General features: G+C 56.6%; 4 protein-coding genes and 1 long non-coding RNA gene across 8 annotated transcripts in view; 2 read left to right on the forward strand and 3 right to left on the reverse strand.

Annotated features, from left to right (window-relative positions):
• The window catches only part of LOC131672414 (uncharacterized), a 48,042-nt gene that overhangs the window by 16,537 nt on the left and 8,222 nt on the right, over window positions 1-23,283 (reverse strand). The gene's annotated exons all lie outside the window — the stretch shown is intronic.
• LOC131672423 (turripeptide Gli9.1-like) lies at window positions 2,029-6,593 on the forward strand. 4 transcript variants are annotated; one of them, XM_058949632.1, is made up of 4 exons: window positions 2,803-2,999; window positions 6,054-6,175; window positions 6,249-6,404; window positions 6,479-6,593. In XM_058949632.1, the coding sequence occupies exons 1-4, from the start codon at window positions 2,815-2,817 to the stop codon at window positions 6,508-6,510; spliced, it is 495 nt and encodes a 164-aa protein (XP_058805615.1). In that variant the 5' UTR covers window positions 2,803-2,814; the 3' UTR covers window positions 6,511-6,593. The 4 variants fall into 4 exon arrangements, 3 of the variants coding, with proteins under 3 accessions (XP_058805615.1, XP_058805617.1, XP_058805616.1); XR_009302619.1 differs by lacking the exons at window positions 2,803-2,999; window positions 6,054-6,175 and adding an exon at window positions 2,029-2,139; XM_058949634.1 differs by lacking the exons at window positions 2,803-2,999; window positions 6,054-6,175 and adding an exon at window positions 5,254-5,688 and having other exon boundaries at window positions 6,258-6,404.
• On the reverse strand, window positions 2,993-5,153 carry LOC131672426 (uncharacterized). The gene is made up of 3 exons (XR_009302620.1): window positions 3,777-5,153; window positions 3,542-3,694; window positions 2,993-3,470 (listed from the first exon to the last, which is right to left on the reverse strand). It is a non-coding gene; the product is annotated as an uncharacterized LOC131672426 (long non-coding RNA).
• Window positions 9,791-10,252, reverse strand: LOC131672425 (uncharacterized). Its single transcript, XM_058949635.1, has one exon. The coding sequence runs from the start codon at window positions 10,235-10,237 to the stop codon at window positions 9,791-9,793; it is 447 nt and encodes a 148-aa protein (XP_058805618.1). The 5' UTR covers window positions 10,238-10,252.
• Window positions 18,630-21,902, forward strand: LOC131672415 (uncharacterized). The gene is made up of 9 exons (XM_058949616.1): window positions 18,630-19,049; window positions 19,304-19,793; window positions 19,866-19,913; window positions 19,988-20,089; window positions 20,173-20,214; window positions 20,292-20,363; window positions 20,437-20,640; window positions 20,721-21,032; window positions 21,102-21,902. Exons 1-9 carry the CDS (start codon window positions 18,916-18,918, stop codon window positions 21,450-21,452), a joined length of 1,755 nt encoding a protein of 584 aa, XP_058805599.1. The 5' UTR covers window positions 18,630-18,915; the 3' UTR covers window positions 21,453-21,902.

Raw genomic sequence — 23,283 nt, forward strand, 5'->3', positions numbered from 1 at the left:
TATTCCCCTACAAGCCTCGAGAGCCCCGAGCGCGCACGATTGCGCACGCCTAAGCCGAATTGAATTTGAATTTTCAAATTACTGTATTAACGCGCGCACGAGCGCAGATACTCGCGGCGTGGATATTCGTGTACACGCTATTTGGATGTCATCATTGCGTCGTCATTGGCGAGATTCGACGCCGAGGCGCTAACCAGAGGAGGCGATCGTCGTCGATCGAATAATAGAAAGGTATTTGGATAAATCGAGCGAATGCTGCAGACGAAAGACTTTCGCCAGAGGAGCGTACTTGCAAGGCAGAAAAGAGCCAGCAGCAGGTTACGGCGCGGAGTGGTGAGGTGGTGCATGCAGCTGCGGCTCGCAGAGGAAGCCACGAGCTCACTTTCTCCGAGCACGACTGGCGCTTGTACGTCGCTGAGCGCTCGCGCCGCCGCAGCCACATGCGCGTTACACAAACTCGCTCTTACTCTGTCTCTCATCCGCGAGTGCAAAATGCCCCCAGCCGAACGCCAGACGGAACTGACACTCGGGCGCCGTCGGCGCACTGCGTGCGAACGCGAGGCTAATTATTCTCGTCCTTTCGACTGCTTAATTATTTCGAGCGCCCTGCTCGAGTTTGCCGCTCTACGTCGGTTCGTTCGCCGGGAGACGTCAGCTTTCGCGCGCTCCCGCGACCGACGACTCGGGAAAGTTGATAAGTCATACGAGACGCTTGTTTTTCTTTCTTTCTTTCTTTCTTCCTTCCTCTCGAGTTGCTGCTCGTCCGATGGGGAAGAAAGGAAAGGGCTATGTAGCCGCTCGCCGGTCGCTTGCACGGCTTACGTAACGACTTTTTGCCAAGCTCATCGCGGCGGGAGATAGCTGCTGTAGGCATACTGGAAGTCAACTGCGAGCGATGCAGTCGAAGAAAGCGACGTCGGGGATCCGCGCGGCAACGATCTCGAGTGCGCACTCGAACCGAGTTTCTCCTCCAGATCTGAAAGTTGGCGAGTCGATAATTTTGCGAGCGTCAATATTCGCAAAGGGAAGCCCGATCGCGCCTATGTGTTAGGCAGCCTCGATCAAAGGTGCACCGGTTCGCGTGCGCCCAGAACGAAAAGGCGACAGGAATTAGCGAGCGCTGCAGGTTGCGAGCAGCTGCCGCGCGGCTCGCACACTCCGCTGACCGAGCCGGCGACGTTGCTCGGGGCGGGCGGCGCGCCGCGCAGGAGGCTCCTCTCGCAAGAAAACCACGCATCGCGGGCCGAAACGACGTCCGCCTGAATTAGCGCGCGCAACGCACGCTTGCGCACGGCAAACGCGCCGGCGAGGCTCGCGCGAAAGCGAACCGCGGCGCGGCATCTGCCACAGCGCGCGAGTCATCCGGAGACGGGGATCGTCGCCTCTTCCTCGTTTCTCCTCGCGGACGCGCGACCGATCGGCCGCGCTCGCCCGAGAGCTTCGGAGGCACGGATGCACGCGAGTGAAAGTCCAGCGGAGAGTGCCGGTGCACAAGGCGACCGCCGCGCGAGTTCGTCAATCAGAATCGGCGCTTAATTCGCGAATTTACGATCGGCAACGCTGGCGCAAACGGGCAAGCCGCTCGTGGCGCCTGATTTACGAATCGGCGCTAATGGACTACGGCCCGCGGCGTTTGCTTCGCGCCGCAGTTAGCGTGCGGTAGTCGCTCGCCTCTCGATCTCGGAATGCGCCGGGAGCGCGATTCCCGCTGGCGCGACCCAGACCGATAACCGAAAGCGACCGCGCAACGTGCTCCCGCCTTTGTCGCGAGAGAAGAAGCCGCGGGCCGACTTCGCGCATCGGACGCCCGAGCGTCGAATGTCGAGGCCGAGATCCAGAACTTGGCGCTTTAAAGTCATCGGCGCTCCCTACCCCTCGGCAGCCTCTTTCGCTCGCAACAGCTCGACGCCGCGCGTTCCTCTTTCCTAGCTCCTTAGGCAGACCGTCGCAGGCCGACATCTACCGACTAAGCGCTCAAGTTCCACGAGCGCTCGATGCTTCGCGACTCGACGGCTAGTCGGCTCTCTTGGCGAACCCAATACGTTCCGTCGTCGCGCCGGGTTGCTGTGTTCCTTCGCCAATTTTCAACGCAACAGGACGACAGCGCGCTGATCACCGAACGATTATTCGTGATTAATGGTAACGTCGAGGCTAACGTTATATCTTTTATCGAACGAAAAATAAGACATCTCGGACGCTGTTCTTTGCTTGCACGGCTAAAAATGTCTTTGCCTTTGCTTCTATACGCAAAACGTCGACTGCGTTATTCGATGTAATCGAAAAACGCTGATCATTTTATTGGATACAGAGCGTGAATTTAACGCATTAACGCGATCGATAAAATTGTTACGTCCAGTTCATTTTACACGCGGGGAAAGCACTTTTACGATTGAAAGCAACGAATAACGACCGACTGTGTTGTCTCATATCCTTCGTTACATCGAGAATATACGTCTTCCCGTTATTTTTCAGCAATTTGCTCGATCGTCGATCAGAAAATACAGCGAATCGCGCTGCCGTCCGAATTTGTCAAAAATCGGAGACGATATGGCGAATCGTGCACCAAATCATTCCAAGCATCTGCGGATAGCCAAATCAAGGCAAAAAGGAAAATGAAAAACAACGACGTGGCTTGTTCTTAAAAGTCGGCCATTCGCGCTTGCGAAACTGTTTGTGCGTGGGAAAGGCTCTCTCCGCCCGTGTGACTCGTTGATCTGCGATTGCAATGGCACTGCGTGCCGAAGCTTCCGGCAATAGCGTTCAACGCCGGCGGTCATCAACAGCGTAGCCAACGTTACGATATGTTTTTTTTTAATGGGAGGGGGAGTGGAGAATGCGTTAGTAGTCGTTATAACAAGGCGGCCACGGTGGCAGGTCGAAAGGACGATACGAAAGATCGTGGAGAGACAGTCGATTGAGACGCGCACGACAGCGCGTCATCCGCGCTCGACGCAACTGCTCGACAAATATTACTCGGCGCCGGAGAAATTCGAGCACGCGTATGTATATATATAACTATGTGTACATTTGGCAATGAATTGGGTTGGGCGGTCGTTTCGAGCACGGAGTACCGAGCGTATATGAAAAATATTACGCCGCGCCGCGCTCGACGTGTACATATCCCGTCGAAAGCTCATTCGTGCCTCGCGTGCTACGGCGCGCGCATCGCGAACGCGCCGCACGTCATATTCTTATTTGTATGGACTCGCGCATATGCAGCCACCGGTTACCCAATGGAAAGTGCGCATGAGCTTATATGTGCTTCTCGTGGCCTGGCCTGATTCTCTAATCGCCGCAGTCGCGAGATTTTGCGCGCGCAACGAATCCACTGCTGCAAATCTATTTTTTTTTTTATACGCGCACAGGCGTAGTTTATTTGATTTGCGTTGTCGACAATTCTAATTGCGCGCCGTCTCGAGTCGACCGGCTGCCTGTCGTCTAGCAAGGTCCCTTGTACGCCACCGTTACACCTGCAAATCAAACGCATACAGGTTACGGCCGAGAAAAAATAATTGCATTTGCGTTTGAATTTCCATCCGACCTGTTCGTTGACAGTGACTTATGCAATTCAGCATTTGTACGTTCTTGTAAGTTCGGCCGTCGGTGCCGCAGACATTTTCGTTCGACGCTGGTATCAGCGGACAGCTGCAGACAAAAGCCTCGCAGGTGAGGAACGCCGAGCCGACGACGAGCACTGAGACGAAAACGAAATATACCACTCGACAGTTGGCATCAAAGCGACGAGGAATAAAAATGTCGTTAGGCGGCATACTCACAGAAGACGATCGTGCTAACGATGACTCGCGACGAAAGTCCGTAATTCATTTTGAGAAGCTACAATGAGCAATAGTACAAAGTTACTGCGACGAATCGTTGCGAATGAGTAATACAGAATGGTTTGTAATTTTTATACTGCCAATTGCAAGAGGAAAACGCCCGAGAAGGAGGAAACTCGCGCAAGAAAATAAACATCGCTTTGATATGGCTATGCAAACTCGTTCGCAAAAGATAAAAACGTATTTTTGGAAATCCATAAGCGAGGCACTTCACCGCTGCGACCAATGTCAGAGAGTGTGAAACAGCAATGATGCTGGCAATAACGAATTCTTAATTACGTAATTCGCAGTTACAAGCACCATTGATATCGATTTCCGTATGTAATTTACATCCATTCCCGGAAAAGTCCGCTCGTCCATTATAGTGACAGTCAGGTAATGAGAGACCTCCGGTCGGAACCACATCTCGCGAGCCCGCTTTCATGTCTTCATTCTCCCGGTAGCTTTTTCGTAAATCAAACTTGTTATCTTCGCCGGTGAATCTGCTGACTTTCTCAAAGGCGCACGCACGCCTCAACGCCTGTCATCAGAAATCAATGCGAGAGATACATTCGCGTGGAATTCGAAATGAGCGTGCATTGAATATGTTTGGTAGTTGAGCTGAAAATATAGCAGCTTTCCAATCTGTACGAGTGACTATTTTCAAGTGGAAACTGCCGCTCGGCATTTCATCGACAGCCAGTTTCTCGCTTTGTCATACCGCTCTTTCAAATTCTAATTAGCATTGCAACTAGTCTGCGAATAGCAAATTAGCGCAATTTCAGCTTGATTATTTTTAGTCGAACGTGTTTATATCGTCAATGTCGGCTGTCGAGCTTGACATTGAGAAAAATCATCGGACAGCGTCGAAACGCTTAAAGTAGTTTCGTCGAAATATAAGTGTGAAATTCAGATTGAGCGGATTAAATCTAAAGCATTTTTTTGCGCTATAGCCATCCTTTTCCAGCATACGCTTGTTTGAGACCGATCGCGTGGCCTGTTTTATCATTATTTGACTAAACCTACGCTCCAAGGAGAGATGTGCGCGATTTATTTTCCAAAAAGCAGAAAAAAAGAAGAAAAAAAGGCGTAAGAATAATTTAAACTGTTGGCGCGTGCTTCATTGAAACGGGTGACCCGTTTGGAGTGACGCAACGCAAGCGCTTGAAGTGCCAACGAGCGTGAATCGTTAGAAGAGCCGTGACGAACGTTTTACATAAACTTGAGAAGAGCAGCTGTTCCTCGTGGCACTGAAAAAACCCATCTCGAAACGTTTCCAGCTGGAGCTGGCCACGTAATGTTGCGCTGCATTCGCCTTAGAATCTCATTATTAAAATGACGGTGCGCGTTACGGAAAGGAAGCGAACTTGCTGCTGGGGAGGGGGGGGGGGGGGGGAAGTGTAAGTGAACGTTCCGTAAACACCTCGCGAGTCGAGAGAGCGCTCGAAATTAGCGCGATTACGAGTGAGCCGGCAGCGACGGGCAAACGTTTTCGCCGGCACGCTCGCGTCGTCGAGCCGAACCGGTGCATCACGAGAGCAAGGGCGCTCGATCACGCCACTGCCCTTCGGCGAATCATTTGGAGGATTCCTCCCGGCCTGCCTTTCTAAAAGCACTCAAACCAGTCTCGTCGACTATCCCAAATAAAAGCCGAGCCGATCAACACGTCGAGTGGGAGAGAAAGGAAATCGAAACACGGAGCAGAGAGGAGCCATTGTCATTCAGCGTCGCGCGCATCTCCGAATTCCACGATCCCGGGGGCAGCATGTAGGCCCACGAATGAAGGCCAAACGAGTCACGGCAGCTGCGAGCGATCTACCAGTAATACTCCGACTGCCGAGTCCGAATAAAGAAAGCCGGCGGCCCTCCTTACGTAAGCTTGCATACACCGCGCCGAGGCGTCTCATTGTCGGGGCAGATCTTGTCGGCGCCGAACAATCCGACTGGCTCGCCGCGCGCGGCTTCCTTCGACGCGATCGACGCGTCTTTCGCCTTTCCTCGGAGCACTCGCGCCCCCTCGCCTAACCCGACTGATTGCGCACCGCTCGTTCGTTAGCAAGTCAAATCGCCTACTCGTTCCCGCGAACAATGCCGCGAGATAAGAGAGCTCGGTGTTGCCTTGATTCGTCTCAATTGTGTTTGTCATGTGACGCTCTCTCTCTCTCTCTCTCTCTCTCTCTCTCTCTCTCTATCTCTCTCTCTCGCTAATCGAACGCAACAATAAAACGCCTCGAAAAGTTTCCTCGGGCAGGCTCAGACGTCAGCGAGCGGCGAAGAGATAGCGCGCCGTGCAGATTTGGAACTCCATTGTCAAACCCGCGCCGACGCGATGCTCAACTTGCCGAGTTTCGCTGTGCTAGGTTTGCCAAATCTCGAGCTTTCCGGCGCCGCGCTCGTCTGAGGCAACAATACGCGAGGTAATAATTTGCGCAGTGATTTCAGCGGTCTGGCTGTTCGCGGGGGGTGACGCGGCGGACTTCTGTCGTTGCCCAGCGGTGGCGGAAGTGGCGGAACCGGTCTGTGGCACCGACGGCCAAACTTACCAAAGCCGAGCTTATTTGTACTGCGCTGCTCGTTGTCAGAAGAAAGGTAAGCTGCGACCGCCCGGCGCTCGTTCTCTTTCATTGACATTTGGCCGAAATACAACTGCTCCCTTTTCGCAGATATCAAGGTGGCTCATCCAGGAAACTGTTAGCCACCGATTGATAAAAGACGGAAACAATCAATGGTGAAAATATCATGTACGACGAATAAACAATTTGTTGCATTGAAAACTAAGATTTTGCTTTCTTTCCTTCCATAAACTGAGGTAACACTCGCAATTATCATTGTTATAGACTTGAAGTTAACGATGAGTCGTGGGAAATCATTTCCCGCGTGCGTAAAAAAAGAGAGAAGAAAAGTATTGTTTCTCAGAGAGAGCAACTTGTGCAACTCGAAGTATCATCGAAACAACTGAGAACTGCTCTCTGGCATAAAGTATAAGAGAAAGCAGTCCGGAATATTTGTTTTATATAGCACTTGTAGAGCGGAATTAATAAAGGAGAGGAAGAAGCGGGGGGGGGGGGGGAGATGTTGTTGTAGCTGGCTAAACGAGTGATTAGCATAATTCCTGTTAAATTTTCGCACTTTCGCTCGGCCGGGGCAACTAGTCAGACACGTTGTATTGCGTCAACGAAAATCCACTTCCTCGCGGATTGAGACAATATAGTATGCATATGCATGACTTGCTCATTACGCTTACGATGCTTTGCTGAGTTCCAACGCGCGTCCACGTGTGGTAATCGCGAGCGTCACGGCGGGACGAAAGCGAAGTTCATTAACTCGCAGAGGACAGCCAAGGTAATAGCGCTCTAATCTCGTTCCAGTTCGGGGAGCCCCGCGTCCTCGCGCAGCCCGCGTAACGAGCGCACGTGCCTAAATCATCTTTAGAAATCTGCGAGCGAATAAAGTGCCCCGAAGCCGCGCTGCTTATGCGCTCGGCGCTCGAGCATTGATTTAACGACTTCCCACAGCTGCCGCGTCATACGCGTCCGCGCCGCCTCTGCGTATCCATTGTCTCGCGAGGACGTTGCACTTGGCGGCTCTTTCCCGCGGTTCACGGGCGCGCGCGAGTACTCGAATCCGCAGCGTCGACGAGCGCGCCGAGCGGAGCGTTTGATTTGCGCGCGACCCAAGGCCCCGCGAGCGCCGAGATCGGCGTCGAACTTTCGTTCCGAAGCCAAAGCCAGACGGACGTCGATCGGCCGGCCGCAATTGCGCGCACGGGCGTCGCTTTATATAACGCGCGTACGGATAACGCTCGACTTCTGTTTATTCCTGCAGCGCGGCTTGCGCAACCCGGCCCTGACTTTCAACGAACGCCGACTCCGCGATGCCCGCGTCGCGCCGGGATCGCAGTTGACGAGGTTCGCGCATTGCGCACCTATTTATCGATCGCCGCCGCAATCGTACACCGACCCATGATTTCCCCCACCCCGCGCCCGTCGAATCGGGGCTCGATACGATGCATCTGCACCTTCGGCCAAACACAGCGGAGGTTTCTCCGCTCGTGCGCCGCCTCATCTCGCGCAACTGCTTTCCCACGTCGCGCCGCTCTCTACTCGACCGCGCGCACGTCGATATCGAGAGAACTTTCGGCGCGCGAGAGTGAGAGTAGCGAATGTGTAATGCGCCAGATTGCAATTTGCCATGCAACGCTCTTCCGCCATGTAGCCAACCTCCGACACGTTAGATAAGAGGTTACAGGAAGCGCGCACGGCATCCTCACGCGGAACAACCACGCACGACGATCACGTTAACCGCTTACACTCGAAAGTTCGCATAGATTGGAGATAGGACGTTGCCTTGGCTACGTAACCAAGACCGTTGGTTCTTTCCGACGACTCAAACTCATTATTGGCGGACCTGTCTCGTGCGCGCGCTCGAGCGAGAGCTTGCAAGTTTCTACGTGCCTTGCACATGTGCCACATGCGTCTTGCGAGACATCGTATACTCTGCGCGCTGAGTCGTTTGGTTTTGACAGGAGTGAACGGCCAGCGGCTCATCGGCGGCCGTTTTGCGCGAACCGCAACCATGCCGACGCATAATCGAAAAATCCATTCCAAGTCCTAATGATCGACGGTCGCGCAAACACCAAACTCACTCTCCGCTGCGCGATATTGTGGAACAAGCCGAAAATAATCAAGCGAATTTTGCGGAAATAGACGCCGCGCTAAATCCAACTGCGTCTCCGCCGTAGCACGCTTTTTCCGCTTTTATATTCTACTTTATACCTGGGCTGTCGTGATTTCTCTCGTACGAACCGCCCATGGCTTTGTTTTCTTTACTCCTCTGTCCGGTTTTTGCGCGAATCTAACGGGCACCTCGTTCAACAATAATGCAATAATACATATATATTCACGCGAAACACATAAATACAGTGAGCCGCACCAGTGGCATTACGAATACGAATGCCCGAGTAAGTTCTGTTCTTTTTATCGAATCACGTGAGCTTATCTGTGAACGCAAATGTTTAACCGATGATTTTGCATTCCCGATCGTAATTATAAGACGTGATTTATGAAATTGTCCTCTGTATCGTTTTTATTCGGATCTCAGTACCAATACACAACATATGACAAATACACGTTACCGTTGCACAAGTGAAGATCGTTATAAAAGCTCGAGGTACAATATTATTTTAATCTAAGAACCTACGTACTCTGAGATCGCTCCATGAAATCAACGAGTTCTTCGACTGACTCTTGAATTCGACGTCGGTAACGTTGGTCAGCTTGCATCGCTCTGTTCACCAAATCCGTTCGACTGGTGTAGGAGTAGTAGGAAGTTCGCGCCGCGAATTCCTTGGCGAACGGTTTGTCGAGCAGTGAAATCGGATTAATCTGCGCCGCCATGACGAGCCCGCAGACGCGCTTTTCCTCGATCGCTGCGAGGACCTGCTCCAGCGACAAGACGCGCTCGGCGCTCACGCCGTGGTCCACGAGAGTCATCTTCAACGTCGAGTGATAGTGTCGGACGATTCGGGGCTCCAAGCGCTGCCTCGTGCGCTTGTCCGCGTTCAGGTGGAGCAGCTGCAGCAGGTCGATGGCGAGCGACGCGTAGGTGAGCGTCTGGAAATCGAGCAGCCGGCAGCTGCGCTGGTCCGCGCTGAACACGATGTTGTTGTTCCACAGATCCGCGTGCGCCAGCACGTTGTCCGCGCCCGCGGGATCGGTGGGACGGATCCGGCGCAGCGCGACGTCGTAGGCGGTGGCCGCGCCGTGGGCGTCGAGGCCCAGCTCGCCCGCCACGGCCTCGACCACCCGGCGGCCGGCGCGCAGCCACCTCGAGGCCGGGCCGCCGCCGTCGTCCACGAAGACCTTCTCCCGGAAGAGGCCCGGGAAGGCGTCCGGCAGGGTCCGCGCGCCCAGCCTGCCGCGCAGCAGCATCGAGCAGGCGTGGAAGCGCGCGACGCTCGCCGCGGCGCTCTCCAGCTACCCGGCCGTCATCGCGCTAACGGCGGCGTGCGCGAAGCTCTGCGCGCGCAGGTCCTCGAGGACCAGCAGCTCGCCCTTGGCCAGATAGCACTCGGGGGCCCAGCGCTCGGCCTCGAAGCCGTCCAGCAGCCGCGGCAGCGCCTCGCCGAAGAAGCGCACCTCCTCCCGGAAGAACGACCGCTCGTACGCGTCGCAGCCGGCCGCCAGCGCTTTCGCGAAGAAGCTGCAGTGGCGCCGAGGCGCGAGCTCGTCGTCGCGCGGCTGCACCGCGAGACTCAGCAGTTTGTGATCGGCCAGGTAACCGAGCTGCTCGCTGGCGAACGCCTCCACGCGCCAGTCGACGACTCGCAGCTGCTGGTCCTGGAAGTGCGCTCTGGCGAGCGCCGTCGCCTCCTCGTGGCTCACGTAATCGCGCGCGCCACCGCCGCCGCCGCTGCGCGCCATCGCTCGCTCGCGACTGCTCGAGCGCGCGAGTAGTCGAGTGGGGCGGACGTGACGCAGCGCTACGTGTCATGCGCTGCGGCGAAGTAGGCGACCGCGTACCGATGCCCTTATCGCAGCGACGACCAACGACGCGTGGCAGCCGGGCCGATTCGTCCGCTCGACTAGCCGCCGTCGGCTCCTCGATCCTATCTTTCGAGTCCGTGGTCCTCGTTGGCACCAAGTGTCTATAGCTCACGGAGACGCGACGATGGATCGATTCGCGGATAATTCGAGCGGCAGGTGCTCGGACTCGGAAAGAGATGCGCGAATCGCGCCCCGACGAGCGCTCTTGAGGCAGCGCGGAGAAAACGATCGACGCGTGGAGCGGAGCCGATACACCGCGAGCATTACTGCATCGCCACTCGGCGGCAGGCAGCCCCATAAAAAGCAATGGCTCGTGCGATCCGGCAGTGCATAGGAAAGCCGCCTAGAACTTTCGTTCGCGAGAGATTTATCGGTTCCGCGCGTTCGGGCGAGCGCGCGTCGGAGTAGCCAGCCGGTGTATCGGCGAACTCGTGCTTTCGAACGGGAGCGGACAAACTCGTGCGCGCGCCGCGCTCGCGGTGTCGCATTCATCGATCGCGCGGGCGCGGACGCGGAGATGACGGCATGCGCTCGGCGCGAAAGCGCCGCATCGTCGATTTATCGCTGCCAACCTCTCTCTCTCTCTCTCTCTCTCTCTCTCTCTCTCTTTCTGTCCTTCCCTCCCTCTTTCGCGAGGCGGCGCAAGCCGTGCACCCGAACTGCCGTAAATCCGGGCCGTTTTTCACACTCGTCGGCCGAGATCTTTGCCAGTCATCGCGACGCGCGGCGATCCGAAGAGGCTCGGAGCTGCGCTCGATCGCGCCGCCGTGGGTTTCACCGCTTTCGAGCGAGCGCTCATTGTCCTACGCAAATTCTCGTTTTAGGCGCGATTTTATCTCCGATTTGCTAAAAATCGCGAGTGCGCGCTGCAGACTTTCACATTCCAAAGCCGTGCAGAGCTATAATTTGGGAATGATACGCCGACGCCGACGTGCTCGCTTGTATCCGGCTGATGTACCACCTATCGACATTGCAAAGTGGATTATACAATAGAAATCGAGCGCGCGGCGATCCGCTCGCTTACCGAGCGTGATACAACCGTCACGCGCCATAATGAATAAAGCGCCTCCGGCCGCGCAGCCGCCTGCAGATGTTATCCGCACGGCTGTGCCAATTTGCCGACGTTGCATAGCCGCGCGCGCCGCAACGCCGAGGAAACCGAGCTTGCACTCGCGCGGCTCTTCGATTGTAATTAAATTGCTCGACGATCGTGCGGACCGGCCCCGTTCGTTAACCTCCGACGTTGGCTCTCCGGCAATGACGGCGAAACTCATTCGTTCGCGAGATCGAGCGATCAGCGATACTGCGGCTTTTTGGCATTCCGACAATTTTTCGGACCAACGGGCTTTACGTAACGGGCTGGGTTCGCGAATCGTCGAGCCAACGATGACAATCAGTTCGCCAACACACCGATACGAGCCTGCAGTTACGAGCGAGTCATCCACGCCAACGATGACAATCAGTTCGCCAACACACCGATACGAGCCTGCAGTTACGAGCGAGTCATCCACGCCAACGAGAAACGAGTCGTTCAGGAGCTCGACAAACATCCCGTCGGATCTGACGTAGACGAGCTGCCAAACGAGACAGGCTCAACCATTGGGAACGGCGGTCGCAGCGAGACGACACCGCCGAAGAGATCGTTCCGAGATGAGCCGCTCGGCGCGATCTAGCGACCCGCGCGACTGCTAGCTCGGGCGCGGCGTAGGTGCGATTGGAAAGCGCGAGACGGGGAGGTGCAGCGGCGGCTCGAGGGAAAACGGGCTCCGACCTTGGAAAGGAAAACCGAATAATCGAGAGTGAACTTTCCTGTCGGACTCGTTTTCGTGGCGCTCGTAAAAACAATTTTTTTTTTACGAGAGTCCCGCGCCTGGCGCCGATCTTCTCGGAAACGAAAAGAAAAGCAAAAAACATCAGCAGTCTCTTGGCTGTCTCTCGCTGCTGCTGCTGCTGCAGTCGACGCAGCGGCGAGCGAGAGTGTCCGTGCGGGCGAACTGCGTGCGCCGCCGCGGCTGCGGTTCTCGCGCGATTCGTTATGCCGACCTCGTCGTCGTCGACGTCGGCCTTTGCAATAAATATCGCGGTGCGCGGATCGCCGGCACGCTCGCGTCCGCGGCAGTCGCTCGTCGCTTTCGCCGCCTTGCGCCACCTGCGCATTTCGGCTCGACGCTGTCGCGCCGCGCGCGTCCGCGGGGACGGGATGGCTCGAGGTGCACGGCGCGCGCGCGAGAGAGCTCGGGATCTCGCGGATCGCGCGGCTCTCGCGACACCGATCTCCCTTTCACTGTGCCGCGTGCACGCGCGCGCACGCTACATAATCACGCGCGTGTGTCTCAGCCTCGTAAACAAACAAACTGCCCCCTCCCCCTAATGCCGCTTTCTCCGCGCCATGACACTTTTATCTTATCTTCAATTCTCTCGTTGACCTTTGTCCCGACGTTCGGGACCGAGAGGCTGAACCGAAAGCGCGCTCGGCGGCATTTTTCCGCGTCGATCGGAGTCTACGGACAAAATGATAATTTGGCGTGACAGAGTGGCCGACGACCACGCGAGGCGGGAATCGAGGAAAAAGCAGAAATAATGGGGAACGAGTCGGTCGAGTGCAGGCGGCCGGGCGGACCGGTTGATCTTGCGATTATCGCGAGCTTGGGCCGGGGCCCAATTATCGGTGATTAAGATGCCACGGCGCTCTTGACTTCGCCGCGAGGAATCCGGAAGCGCGCGCGATCGCGGCCGTAATTGGCCGCGACAGCCCGCTTTGTACCGCGCGTATACGTGCACTGGATACTGGCGACGGAAATCGGGAAACGCTCGGTTGCCGTGCGCTCATAAATCTGTTGCCCCCGGGCAATTCACTTATTTTTGTTTCCTACATCTACAATCGCTTCGGTCAATACGGCGTTCGCGCTCGGAACGCGCTACGCGGCCGATCGCGTGGACCCGCAGCTGGTCTCCGGTCGCTGCCAAATTCGATCGGATCGCGAGGGAAGAGAGCGACTCGGAGTGCGAAGCGAAAGGCGAGAAAGAGCCGCGGCTCGCTTCGCACGGATCAGCCGGATGAAGGATGATTGACGGGTGCGCGTCAAAAATTGATCTGGATCCGCGCCCGATCGAGTCCGCAGCCTGCGATATAACATAATCGATCGCGCGAATGTCGGCCGATCCTTGCGCGAGCGCCTCGAGAGAACGCTGAGCGCGCGCGCGCGCGCGCCAAGCTCGCTGTGGAAAAAGCAGGCGACACGCGGCCTCCCGTCGCACGGCAATTTCACTTTCGTCGAGTGCACGTCGCTACCACACCACGCCGCGCAATTAGGAACCCTGTCGCGCGCGCTATAATGTAATCTCGGCGCGCGCATCGAGCTCCCATGGCCAATTCAATCCTGCGGGCGTGCTGGCGAAGACCGAAATGGAGAAAAAGAAAAAAATAAATAAATAGATAAAGAGCGCGTGCGTGCCGGAGTGCGAGCTAATTAACGTGGGAGTGCAGCGAGACGGAGACTTTCCGCGAATAAGTGTCGCGATGAAAGTCGCAAGAAAAAGTTTAATTGCGCGCGCGCGAGACTTTTATTCCGGCGCGACCGGAGCGCGTCTTATCGGGCCGTAACCGCGCGTAGCGGCGCGGGCAGGTGTCGTCCTCGCCGCGCGCGCGAAAGTCCACTCGCGGAGAAATAACGTTGCCGCGGCGGAATGGGATTGTCAAGTGTTGTTCCCCTCTGCCCCGTGCCGCGAGGAAATGCTCTCGGAGGCGCGTGAATGATGCTCGCTCTTCAAACACCCGCCTCCTATGTCAAACAGTATATTCCGTTGTTGCCCAATCGATATAGCGGAAAGCTACTGTCAGGAAAGTTTATACAGCCACCGTGCCACTTTCAAAAGTCTCTTTATTTTTCGTTCAGAGAAAGAGAGTGAGAGAGAGAGAGAGAGAGAGAGAGAGAGAGAGAGAGAAAAGAAAATGTGCGTTGCAAGGCTTTTATATTCGAAACGAAAGCGATTAACACGAATTTCATACCTGCACCCGGTCGAACGTGTGCATCAACTTTTCGACCGATACGAGCGGCCTTTCCAAACCGAACTGCGTGCGCCGTCGATAATTCACCAATGGAGCTTAAGAGGTCCGCCGTTGGCTCAATCTAATCAGATGTGAATTCGGCTAGATTCACAAAGTATACGCGTGCGTGCCAACGCGCGCGGGCTTTCACTTTTCACAGTAATAAATGAATGCTCAACTTGAGCAAACAGATTTTAATAAAATTTACACTCTTTCTTTCTCTCTCTCTCATACACTGCCTCTCGTTACGCGGCTGCAAGAAAGTGAAAAGAGCCACTCGCCAACACGACTTCTATGACAGATTACAGAAATGAGAAGAAAAAAAAGTAATTCGCTGAACGCGGAAACGAGCAGTATATGTCGGAGAGAAGCAAAATCGCACGTACGGCGCTCGAAAAGAAAGCAAGACGCTTGAAATGTCGGCCTCGCGACATTGACTTTGTAGAAAGAGAAAATGCCTGAAATCTAATAACGCCGGATCGAACGATCGCTAAAAAATGGCTTTTCGCGGTGGACGACGGGACAGTAGACTCGGTCTCGGCGCCCGTCGAGTGGCGAACGTCTCCGCGACGATTGCCAAGAAGCCTCGTTCAATTACAGCCGACGCACTCGCCGCTGCTCAGCGGTACAAGCTCGCTCGCGCGACTCCGCGGTGTTGCTCTTCGCGGAAAAGCGTCGCGATCGGACGGGCGAAGCGAGTCGACGCGCAAACGAGACGCTCGGTGACCAGCCCGTCGCGATATCGAGGCGGGCGCGCGCGCGCAGCCTTGAACGATTAACCGACATATAGCCGAGTCGGCTCGTAACGTGTCACGGCTGGCTTAGAACGAGCGCATCGGAACGTAACGGCCGACTGCCCAGCTTGCGCGCGCACCCGTGCCGATCTGCGCGCGGCTCTCGCGATATCGGCACTCGAAGGCTATTCGCGCGTCCACACGCTCGACCCGACGCTCTCCGCCGCGGAGAAAAAACAAACGCGACTCTGCACTTTCGATTCCGAAGCTCTTGGACGACGGTCAAGCAGGAAGAGCGCCAACGGGAAAGGCAAGCAGCGTCGATGTCAAAGCGCGCATGGCGTTATTCAGTGCAGGTGATGTGTCTCGTAAATCGGTTTTCGAAATCGGCTGCATTGTGCGCGGCTTTTATATAACGCGCTTCTCGTCATTTCTTTTTTCGCGCCGGAGAAATTTTGCTCGCCGCGAGCTTATTTCTTCTTTTTTTTATTGTTATTTTTTTTTTTTTCTTTTCGGTCGTAGCCCTCCCTCTTGCCATTATTACGTAAGCAGCCGGAGCGCGGACAAAGAGGAACGGGATAACGCGGCAGATTGCCGTTTGCCCGCTCACGCTCGTGCCTGTGGCAGATAAACATCAGTCCGTGATGTGTCCGGACTATCGACGCCCCGTTGCGATTTCTCGCTCCTCGACAGGTCGAATCGGAGACAGGCGTGTCGCGCCCGACGCTCCGAGCGGTGATGCTGTTTCGATCGAAAGGTAGCCCAGAGCGCAGGTGCGCGCCCAGGCGTTTCACTTGCGACGGGGGAGATCGCCGGGTCCTGCGCGCAGGTTCGTTAATTTAATTGGCTTTCACCGCGCACCGGCTCCTTTTCTTTTTCTTGCCCCGGCGTGTTCCGCGCCGACGATCGGGGGTCGAGCGGCGAGCGAGTTGCGCAACGCGCCTCTGCCCGCGGAGGGTTGCTGGCAGCTCGCGCTCGCGAGAAAGTCGCTGCGCGCGCGCGTCAACTATACCGCCTCCGCGCGTACGAAAGCAGATTGCGCGCGCGCGAGGAGAAAATCGGACGAGCTCGCTCGGTGCGTAAATCAAAGTTGGCGAAAATCCCAACAATGCCCCGCGATATAATTGCAGGCTTGCCGAAAGAAAGCGGCAGCCGCAAATCCTGGTATTTACGGCTCCAATAACCGACTGTAAACGAGCGCAGGGGATCGGCCGGAACTTTCCCACAGATCGCCGCGATGCATTGTGCAATATATTAATAAACGCGAGGAGCGCGCGTGCGGCAGCTTCGTGGAGCCGGGCGCACGTCCGATCGGCGGCGTCGCCGCGGCCGCCGTGGCGAAAGTAATTAAAAAGCATTACTCGTTGGAAATTGGAAATCGACTGCGAGATATGCGATTGCGCAAGCGTTGGCAATTGTTTATAACAGCGCTCGCCTTTCTTATTGGGCTGCGTGTGGCAACTCCGGGGACGTGCCTGGCTCCACGCGCCAAGGCTCGAGACGCGCCGCGGCGAAATCGTCGACGACGACGACGACGACGACGACGACGACGACGACGACGATGACCAGCCCCGCGATCTTCGGAGGCAGCGTAAAACGAGAAAGCACCGATTCACCTCGGCAGCCTCGTCGACCGTGGGGCCGCGGCTCTCCGCTCTTCGCCACGCCGATCGTAACTTCGCCGGCGACCTTGGGCGATTACGTCCTCCGCGTAGAACGCTTCCGGTTTCGCGCTCTCTCTCTCTCTCTCTCTCCTTCTCGCCGATCCACGCGCCAATGTAGAACGCCCCGCCTCGGCCGACACTCCTCGCGCTCTCTTCGTTTTTTTTCTTTTCTTTTTACGCGTACGCGCCAGGTACACGAGTCTTCGCGCGCAGCTCTCGATTAACGTGTTTCCGAGGGAATAAGGAAACTTTCTTGAAAACAAAAAGTAGCGACGCAGTCGGCAACGATACTCCGCAAGTGTTTCCCGTAACGAGGCGAAAAAAAGAAGGAGAGACAAGGCGCTTGAAAAAGTGCAAATGACTGTGCTGCTTTTGTACGGCGATCCATTCGGGCCCTATCAGACGCGGCGTAATTAGAGAGGATTTTTCGGCGACGAAAGTTCCTCTCTCTCTCTCTCTCTCTCGGTGCATCATTTTAGGTGAAGATCCCCCCACCTCCAGCGGCTAGCGCGACTTTCGTCCCGAAATTGCAGGTGGAAAGTGATGACACTCTCCGATCGAGTTGCGTTTCGCCGGAGCGCGCCGGCAAGAGGCGCCAATCTCGAGGCGTTCACCAGGATCGGACCCGGGTGGCTGATTGCGCGGCACTTTCGTCGCGCGCGCTCGTTAAAGCGGCAGTTAGCCGGCGTAATTTGGGGACGGGGAGGCAGAGCGAGCAAAAAATCGGGACCGCGGCGCGCCGCGAGGAAAGCGGCGCGCCGCGGCTCCGCAACCTTGCCGCGTAACCTTGCGCGCGAGCACATCGGTGGGCTACGCGGGAGCTCTTTCACCGGCGCGAGCAGCGGTCAGTCCTGTTTCCCGATCGCTTTCTCTCCGCGCGGCTCGCGCTCCCGATGCATCTTTCACTTTTCATGATCGTCGCGGTGCGCCGCGCTCGTTTGACGGCGCGGAGCCCCCCTTTGCGAGCGCGCGCGACCGGTCTCCCTCGCGCTTTTCACTCGCGCCGCGGACACGACCCCCGCGCGGCACCGTGATTTTCCATTGCGCGGGCAACGCTCGCGAACTGGGCCCAACCGTGGCGCAGCGACGCGCTGCTGCTCCCCCAAGCTCGCGGGGCGCCGACGACGACGACGACGGCGACGACGACGACGTGGAGGTGCTTACGCAACGCGGGCGCCGCGTCGAGCGCAGCAGCGGCGCCGGCCGCGGGTTGCGCAAGCGGCACGCGAGAGGAACCCTCGAGAAGGTTTCGCGCTCGCTCCGGCTCTCGTGGAAGAAAGCGGCGGGGGCTCGGCGCGGCGCCGCCGAAGAAAGGCGAAAGGAAGAGGTCGGGGGCCGACGCGCGGGACAGGGGCCTCGCTCTTCCGGACGTCCTGCGCGCAACGCGGGTGGGGGAGCGGCTCGGGGGGGCCCAGCGGGCCCGGGGTAGGAGGATACGCGCCTATATAACGCCGGCGTTCCGGCTTATTGGCCCAAGTTTCGAACAGTCCGCGCTTTTCCCGCGACTCGGAAACCCCAGCGCCCGCAGGCCAGCTGCGGCCGAAGCAACATGACGTTTCGCCCGGAATGCGTGGTTAGTGTGCTGACTCCGCGAGTACGCGCGCGCTGTGCTGTGCTCGCTGTGCGCATGTGTTCGTCCGGCTCGCAACGCACTTGCTCGCCCGGCAGATCTGGCGTTTTTACGACGGCGCCGGCCGACGCGCGCTTTCGGACCGTCGATAAACGTCAGTCGACGCGGCCGCGCCGCATACGCGCACCCAGCAGTAAACGTCCGTCGGCAGAGGCTACCGTGGCGGTTCGTACGATCGCGTCCGAGCTCGGCTCTCTTTGCGATCTTCATTTACGTCGGCTCTCGAGTCACCTGCAATTTGCGTCGAGTCGAAAGTCAGATTTCATTAGTATTCTCGGCAAGCGCGAACGAAAGCTCCGCCAAGTGGTCCGGCGGGAGCAACGGTGGCTCGCCTGGCGGCTGATTAGCGCGTCGCCGTTGTCGTCGCACCGAGGCACCGGGTGTACGCGCGATCGGCCGCTTTCACGCCCGAAAATTAGAGCCAATTACGCGATTGAGAAAGTGCGACGTCGTGGCGCGAGCCCATAATATTTGCGCGCATGTGCGTGTGTTCGCAGGCCGCGCTAGCGCTGCTACTGCAGGTAGCTCTGGTGGCGAGCAAGGCATTGGACCAGAAGGAGCTGCTGCTACCGCCGCCGCCGCCGCCACCACCGCAATCGGCCCGGCAGATACCGTAAGTCACGCTCGCAGCTCCTTCTCACCTTCGGCCCCGCGCTCGCGCTAATTGGCCCACACGATCGAGCGACGCGGCGAGCCTCGCTCTCGTCGACTCGACCGGTTTGCTCTCGCAATTAGCTCGGGTCGCGCGGTGCCGTCATTTCCCCTCTTCGCTGTCGCCGCGCTGCGCGACCCAAAGTACCGAGGCACTTTGTGCGCTCACCTCCGCCTCCCGCGGCAGTACGATTCACGAGGCACTGCGATTCACAGCTACGGCGCGCAACCGGCACAGAGACGCTTCGGAGGAGGAGGAGGAGGAGGAGGAGGAGGCGACGATTTCGCGGGCTACGGTGGCGGCGCTGATTCCCACGGCGCCGGTGGCGGCGACTTCCAAGGCTACGGGGGAGGCGGCGCAGTCCACGGTGCCGGGACCGGCGACTTTCAAGGCTACGGAGGAGGTGACGCAGCCCACGGCCCCGGCGGTGGCGACTTCCAAGGCTACTCGGCTGGCGGCGACCACGCGGCCAATTTCGGTGAGGACTTCGGGGGCGGACACGCCGGTGGTGACCTCGGTGGCGGGGACTTTGGCGCTGATCACGGGGGCGGCCACGCCGGCCCCGTCGGCGACTTTGCCGGCGGTCACGGGGGCGGTGACGTAGGCGCCGGCGATATCGCTGGCTTTGGCGACGCTGGCCACGACGACCATCACGAGAAGGGCATTTGGAAGAAGAAACTCATTTGGAAACCTGGATGGAAGAAGGTACGGCAAACGGCCACTGTTCTTCGGCTTTCTCTGACTAGTTCTCTTCATCCGATTCGTACATCCTTTTAGATTTGGAAGCCCGCCAAGAAGCAAGTTTGGAAGCCCGCGTGGAAGAAGGTAAAAAAGTAGTCTTTCAATAATTTATGCCTGGACCAGTTTTTTTTTTCTCTCATTAAGCGCCTCGATTACAGATATGGAAGCCCGAATGGGTACCCACTAAGAAGGCCGTGTGGCGCGACATACAAGTGCCAGCTTGGAAAAAAGTGTGGAAGCCCGTGTGGAAAGAAATTCAGGTACGGAACGTAGCTCTATTTCGTCTACGCCTCATTCTTATTGATTTATCGCAAGACGTAAATGTTGTATTCGATACCCGCAGGTGCCCGCATGGAAAGAAATAAAGGTCCCGGCTTGGAAAAAGGTAAATTTTAATTCAATCGAGTAGTTATGCTTCGTAGAAAGTCATCCGAAATGAAATACTTTCACTTTTGTTGAAAGGTTTACAAGCCGATTTGGGTACCGATAAAGGTTCCAGCGTGGAAAGACATTCAAGTACCTGATTGGAAGAAGGTAAAAATTAGTGCTCCGCGAATATTCCTAATGGCGAAGCTAAATTTGATGCGATTCAATAATCTCCGAATAGGTGTACAAACCAATATGGGTGCCAATCAAAGTCTCCAAGTGGATAGACATCAAAGTGCCAGCGTGGAAGAAGATTTGGGTGCCCGAGTGGATCAAGGTCGGCATTCCAGGCGAGAAAGATCTCGGTACCGATGCCCACGGATGGCAGTACACGAGTCACGATCTTTGGAAGAAGAAGCTCATCTGGAAGCCTCTCTGGAAAAAGGTGGGGTCTCGAAGCCATCGATTTATGCGCAGAGCCACGTTTCGAATAAAACTTTTCATAACTTTTGCGACTGATTGAAGATTTGGAAGCCGTCCAAGAAGCAAATCTGGGTCGAGGACAAAAAATTGGAATGGAAGGAAGAGTGGAAGCAGATTTGGAAACCGGCGAAGAAACAGATATGGGTAGAAGACAAAAAGTTGGCTTGGAAAGAAGAGTGGAAGCAGATCTGGAAGCCAGGCAAGAAACAGATTTGGGTGCCCGACAAGAAGCTGGAGTGGAAAGAAGACTGGAAGCAAATTTGGAAGACCGAGCAGAAGCAAGAGTGGGTCGAAGACAAGAAGCTGGTGTGGAAGGAGGCTTGGAAGGAAATCCAGGTCCCCGACTGGAAAGAGGTAGGTCGAGAAAAGCAAGCCCGTCGAACGAGTGCGGAGCTCCGATGAACGTCAAAACTCGTGTTTCAGATCTGGGTGCCGGCATGGAAGAAAATCTGGCGACCAGTCTGGATCTCCGAGTGGTTCCCGGTGGACGACCATCACGAGCATCACGGCTGGAAAGACAGAAAGGACACGGTAGGCCAGCAGTCCCAAGTAGAGCCGAAGCGCGTGCAGTCTCCGCAGCAGCCTCCGCAGCAGCAGCAGCAGCAGCAGCAAAGCGTCGGGCCAGTGCGGTGGGACAGGTCGTTCCAGGCGAGCTCGCAGGTGTCGCCGGCGCAGCAGAAGCAGGACATCACGCACGACCTCGTGCCGCCGCCGCTCGACCAAGGGGGCGCTCAGCAGCCGCGGTCTCTCAGCTTCCCCAGCCCCAGCAGCTAATTCTCGCGTCGGCGGCTGAAGCTCTGCGCCGACAGTGGGCAGCCTGCAGGGAACTTGGACCAACTTCCAAATAATCTCGCTCTATCTATCTGTCGCTATCACTATCCTTTCATAGCTTCTCATTCGAGTCTGGCATTGTCGTACCCTGTGTCGGACACGTAAGCCAATTTTTGTACATATTACTGTTAAGCTGTCTAAGCTCCGAGGCATCGCACGCCTCGACCAACTCGACTGAAGGGCCCTTCTATTATACGTCTCTTCTTCTTTGTACTTAGTTTCTTTCTCCTCGCGTTATACTATTTAGTTTCTCTTCTTCTTTCTCGTGTCTGCGAGCGTCCTCGATCGCAAGCGTATGTTTTTTTGTATTACTGTATCATTATACATTTATATTTTTATACTTGTGCGCACAAAAGAAGCGGTGTTACACGTTGACCAACTTATTGTTAACTAATGCCGTCGAATAAAGTTGATTAATTTTTGTTAAAAAAAAAAAAAAAAAGAACAACGCTTTCATTCCACCTCTCGCGGACGAGGGTTCATCCGATCGGTAACGCGATCGCCGCACGAAGCGAATTCCAAGGAAGCCGAACGACGGCGGAGAAATCCAAGGCTCGTTACCCAAGACTCGGTGGCATTGATTTACTACGTAAGCTAAACTAAACACTTTGACAGAGCATAAACAATGCAGAAGCAGGTAGATAGTTTCTACTGCTCGCGAGGCCGAGCACGTAGGCGAGTGCGCGCGCACGGGCACCGATCAAGGCCCCTATCCAGGTGCGCGCGCGGCCGAAAGACGCGGCGATAAGGCGTCCTGGTCGATCACGGGCGATCGCCAAAGCGAAGCGGATAACAGTCGGAACGCATGGGTCCGCTTGCACGAGTGACGGACTCGAGTGTGGGGTTCGCGTGTCCGCGGCTGACGCAACGGGCATTACGAATCTCGAGCGACGAGCTGCTTCGAGTGTGACGCGAGGCAGCCGATCGTCGTAACGAGCGTGCGTGGCGCAGGCGCGATCGTCGTGTCCGCGTGCGAGCGTCGCGCCGCGGCACCGCGAAGGAGAAAGTCCAGGCGCGATCGTCGTGTCCGCGCGCACAGCTAGGAAATTGAATCGGTGAAAGCGTATGTATATATGGCTCGCGCGCCGCGATCGGTACGCCGACACTTTGTCGATTGGCGTACGAGTCGCTAGTCGCCCGTCGACCGCGGGCGCCCTACTTTGCCCCGCTTCCGATGGAGATGACGATGCTCGACGGACGCCGAGAGCAGAGCCCTCCGATGGACTTTGCCGCGCGTGGGGCAGCTTTGCAAAAGCGAGCGCAAAGGCAGCCACGAACAAACGACAAGGCTGCATCCGCGATCGTACTGCGGGCTTCGAAGATTCGACCGATCGGACGATGCGTAAACCCAGCGCGGCGCATGGCTCGCGGCATCGGGCATCGTCCACTCATTCGAGGCGACACGCTGAAAATTTATGCCGAATCAATCGGCGTATATCTCTTCCGTCGGATCGGGGGCCTCCTTCGTTATGCGGTCGCTCGAGAGCCGCCGTGAATTGATGGGTCCGCCGCATTGATTACGCGACTGGCGCGTAAATCTTGCAGCGCCTCGACTCTCTCTCTCTCTCTCTCTCTCTCTCTCTCTCTCTCGCAGCGGCGTTTCCGCTCGGTACGCGAACGGCGCGTCACGGGCTTCCCCCGCACCGCAGGGACGGGGACAGGACGCGCGGCGAGTCGGGATGCGGCTAAAAATAGCCTCGGGAGGCCGGTCTCGCGATCGGCTGCGCTGAGAAAGGCCACGGCAGGGGCGAATCGGAGAATAAAGAAGTCCGGA

This window comes from Phymastichus coffea, unplaced genomic scaffold, assembly GCF_024137745.1.
Source record: "Phymastichus coffea isolate CEN01 unplaced genomic scaffold, Cenicafe_Pcof_1.1 PCOF00149, whole genome shotgun sequence".
NCBI lineage: Eukaryota > Metazoa > Arthropoda > Insecta > Hymenoptera > Eulophidae > Phymastichus > Phymastichus coffea.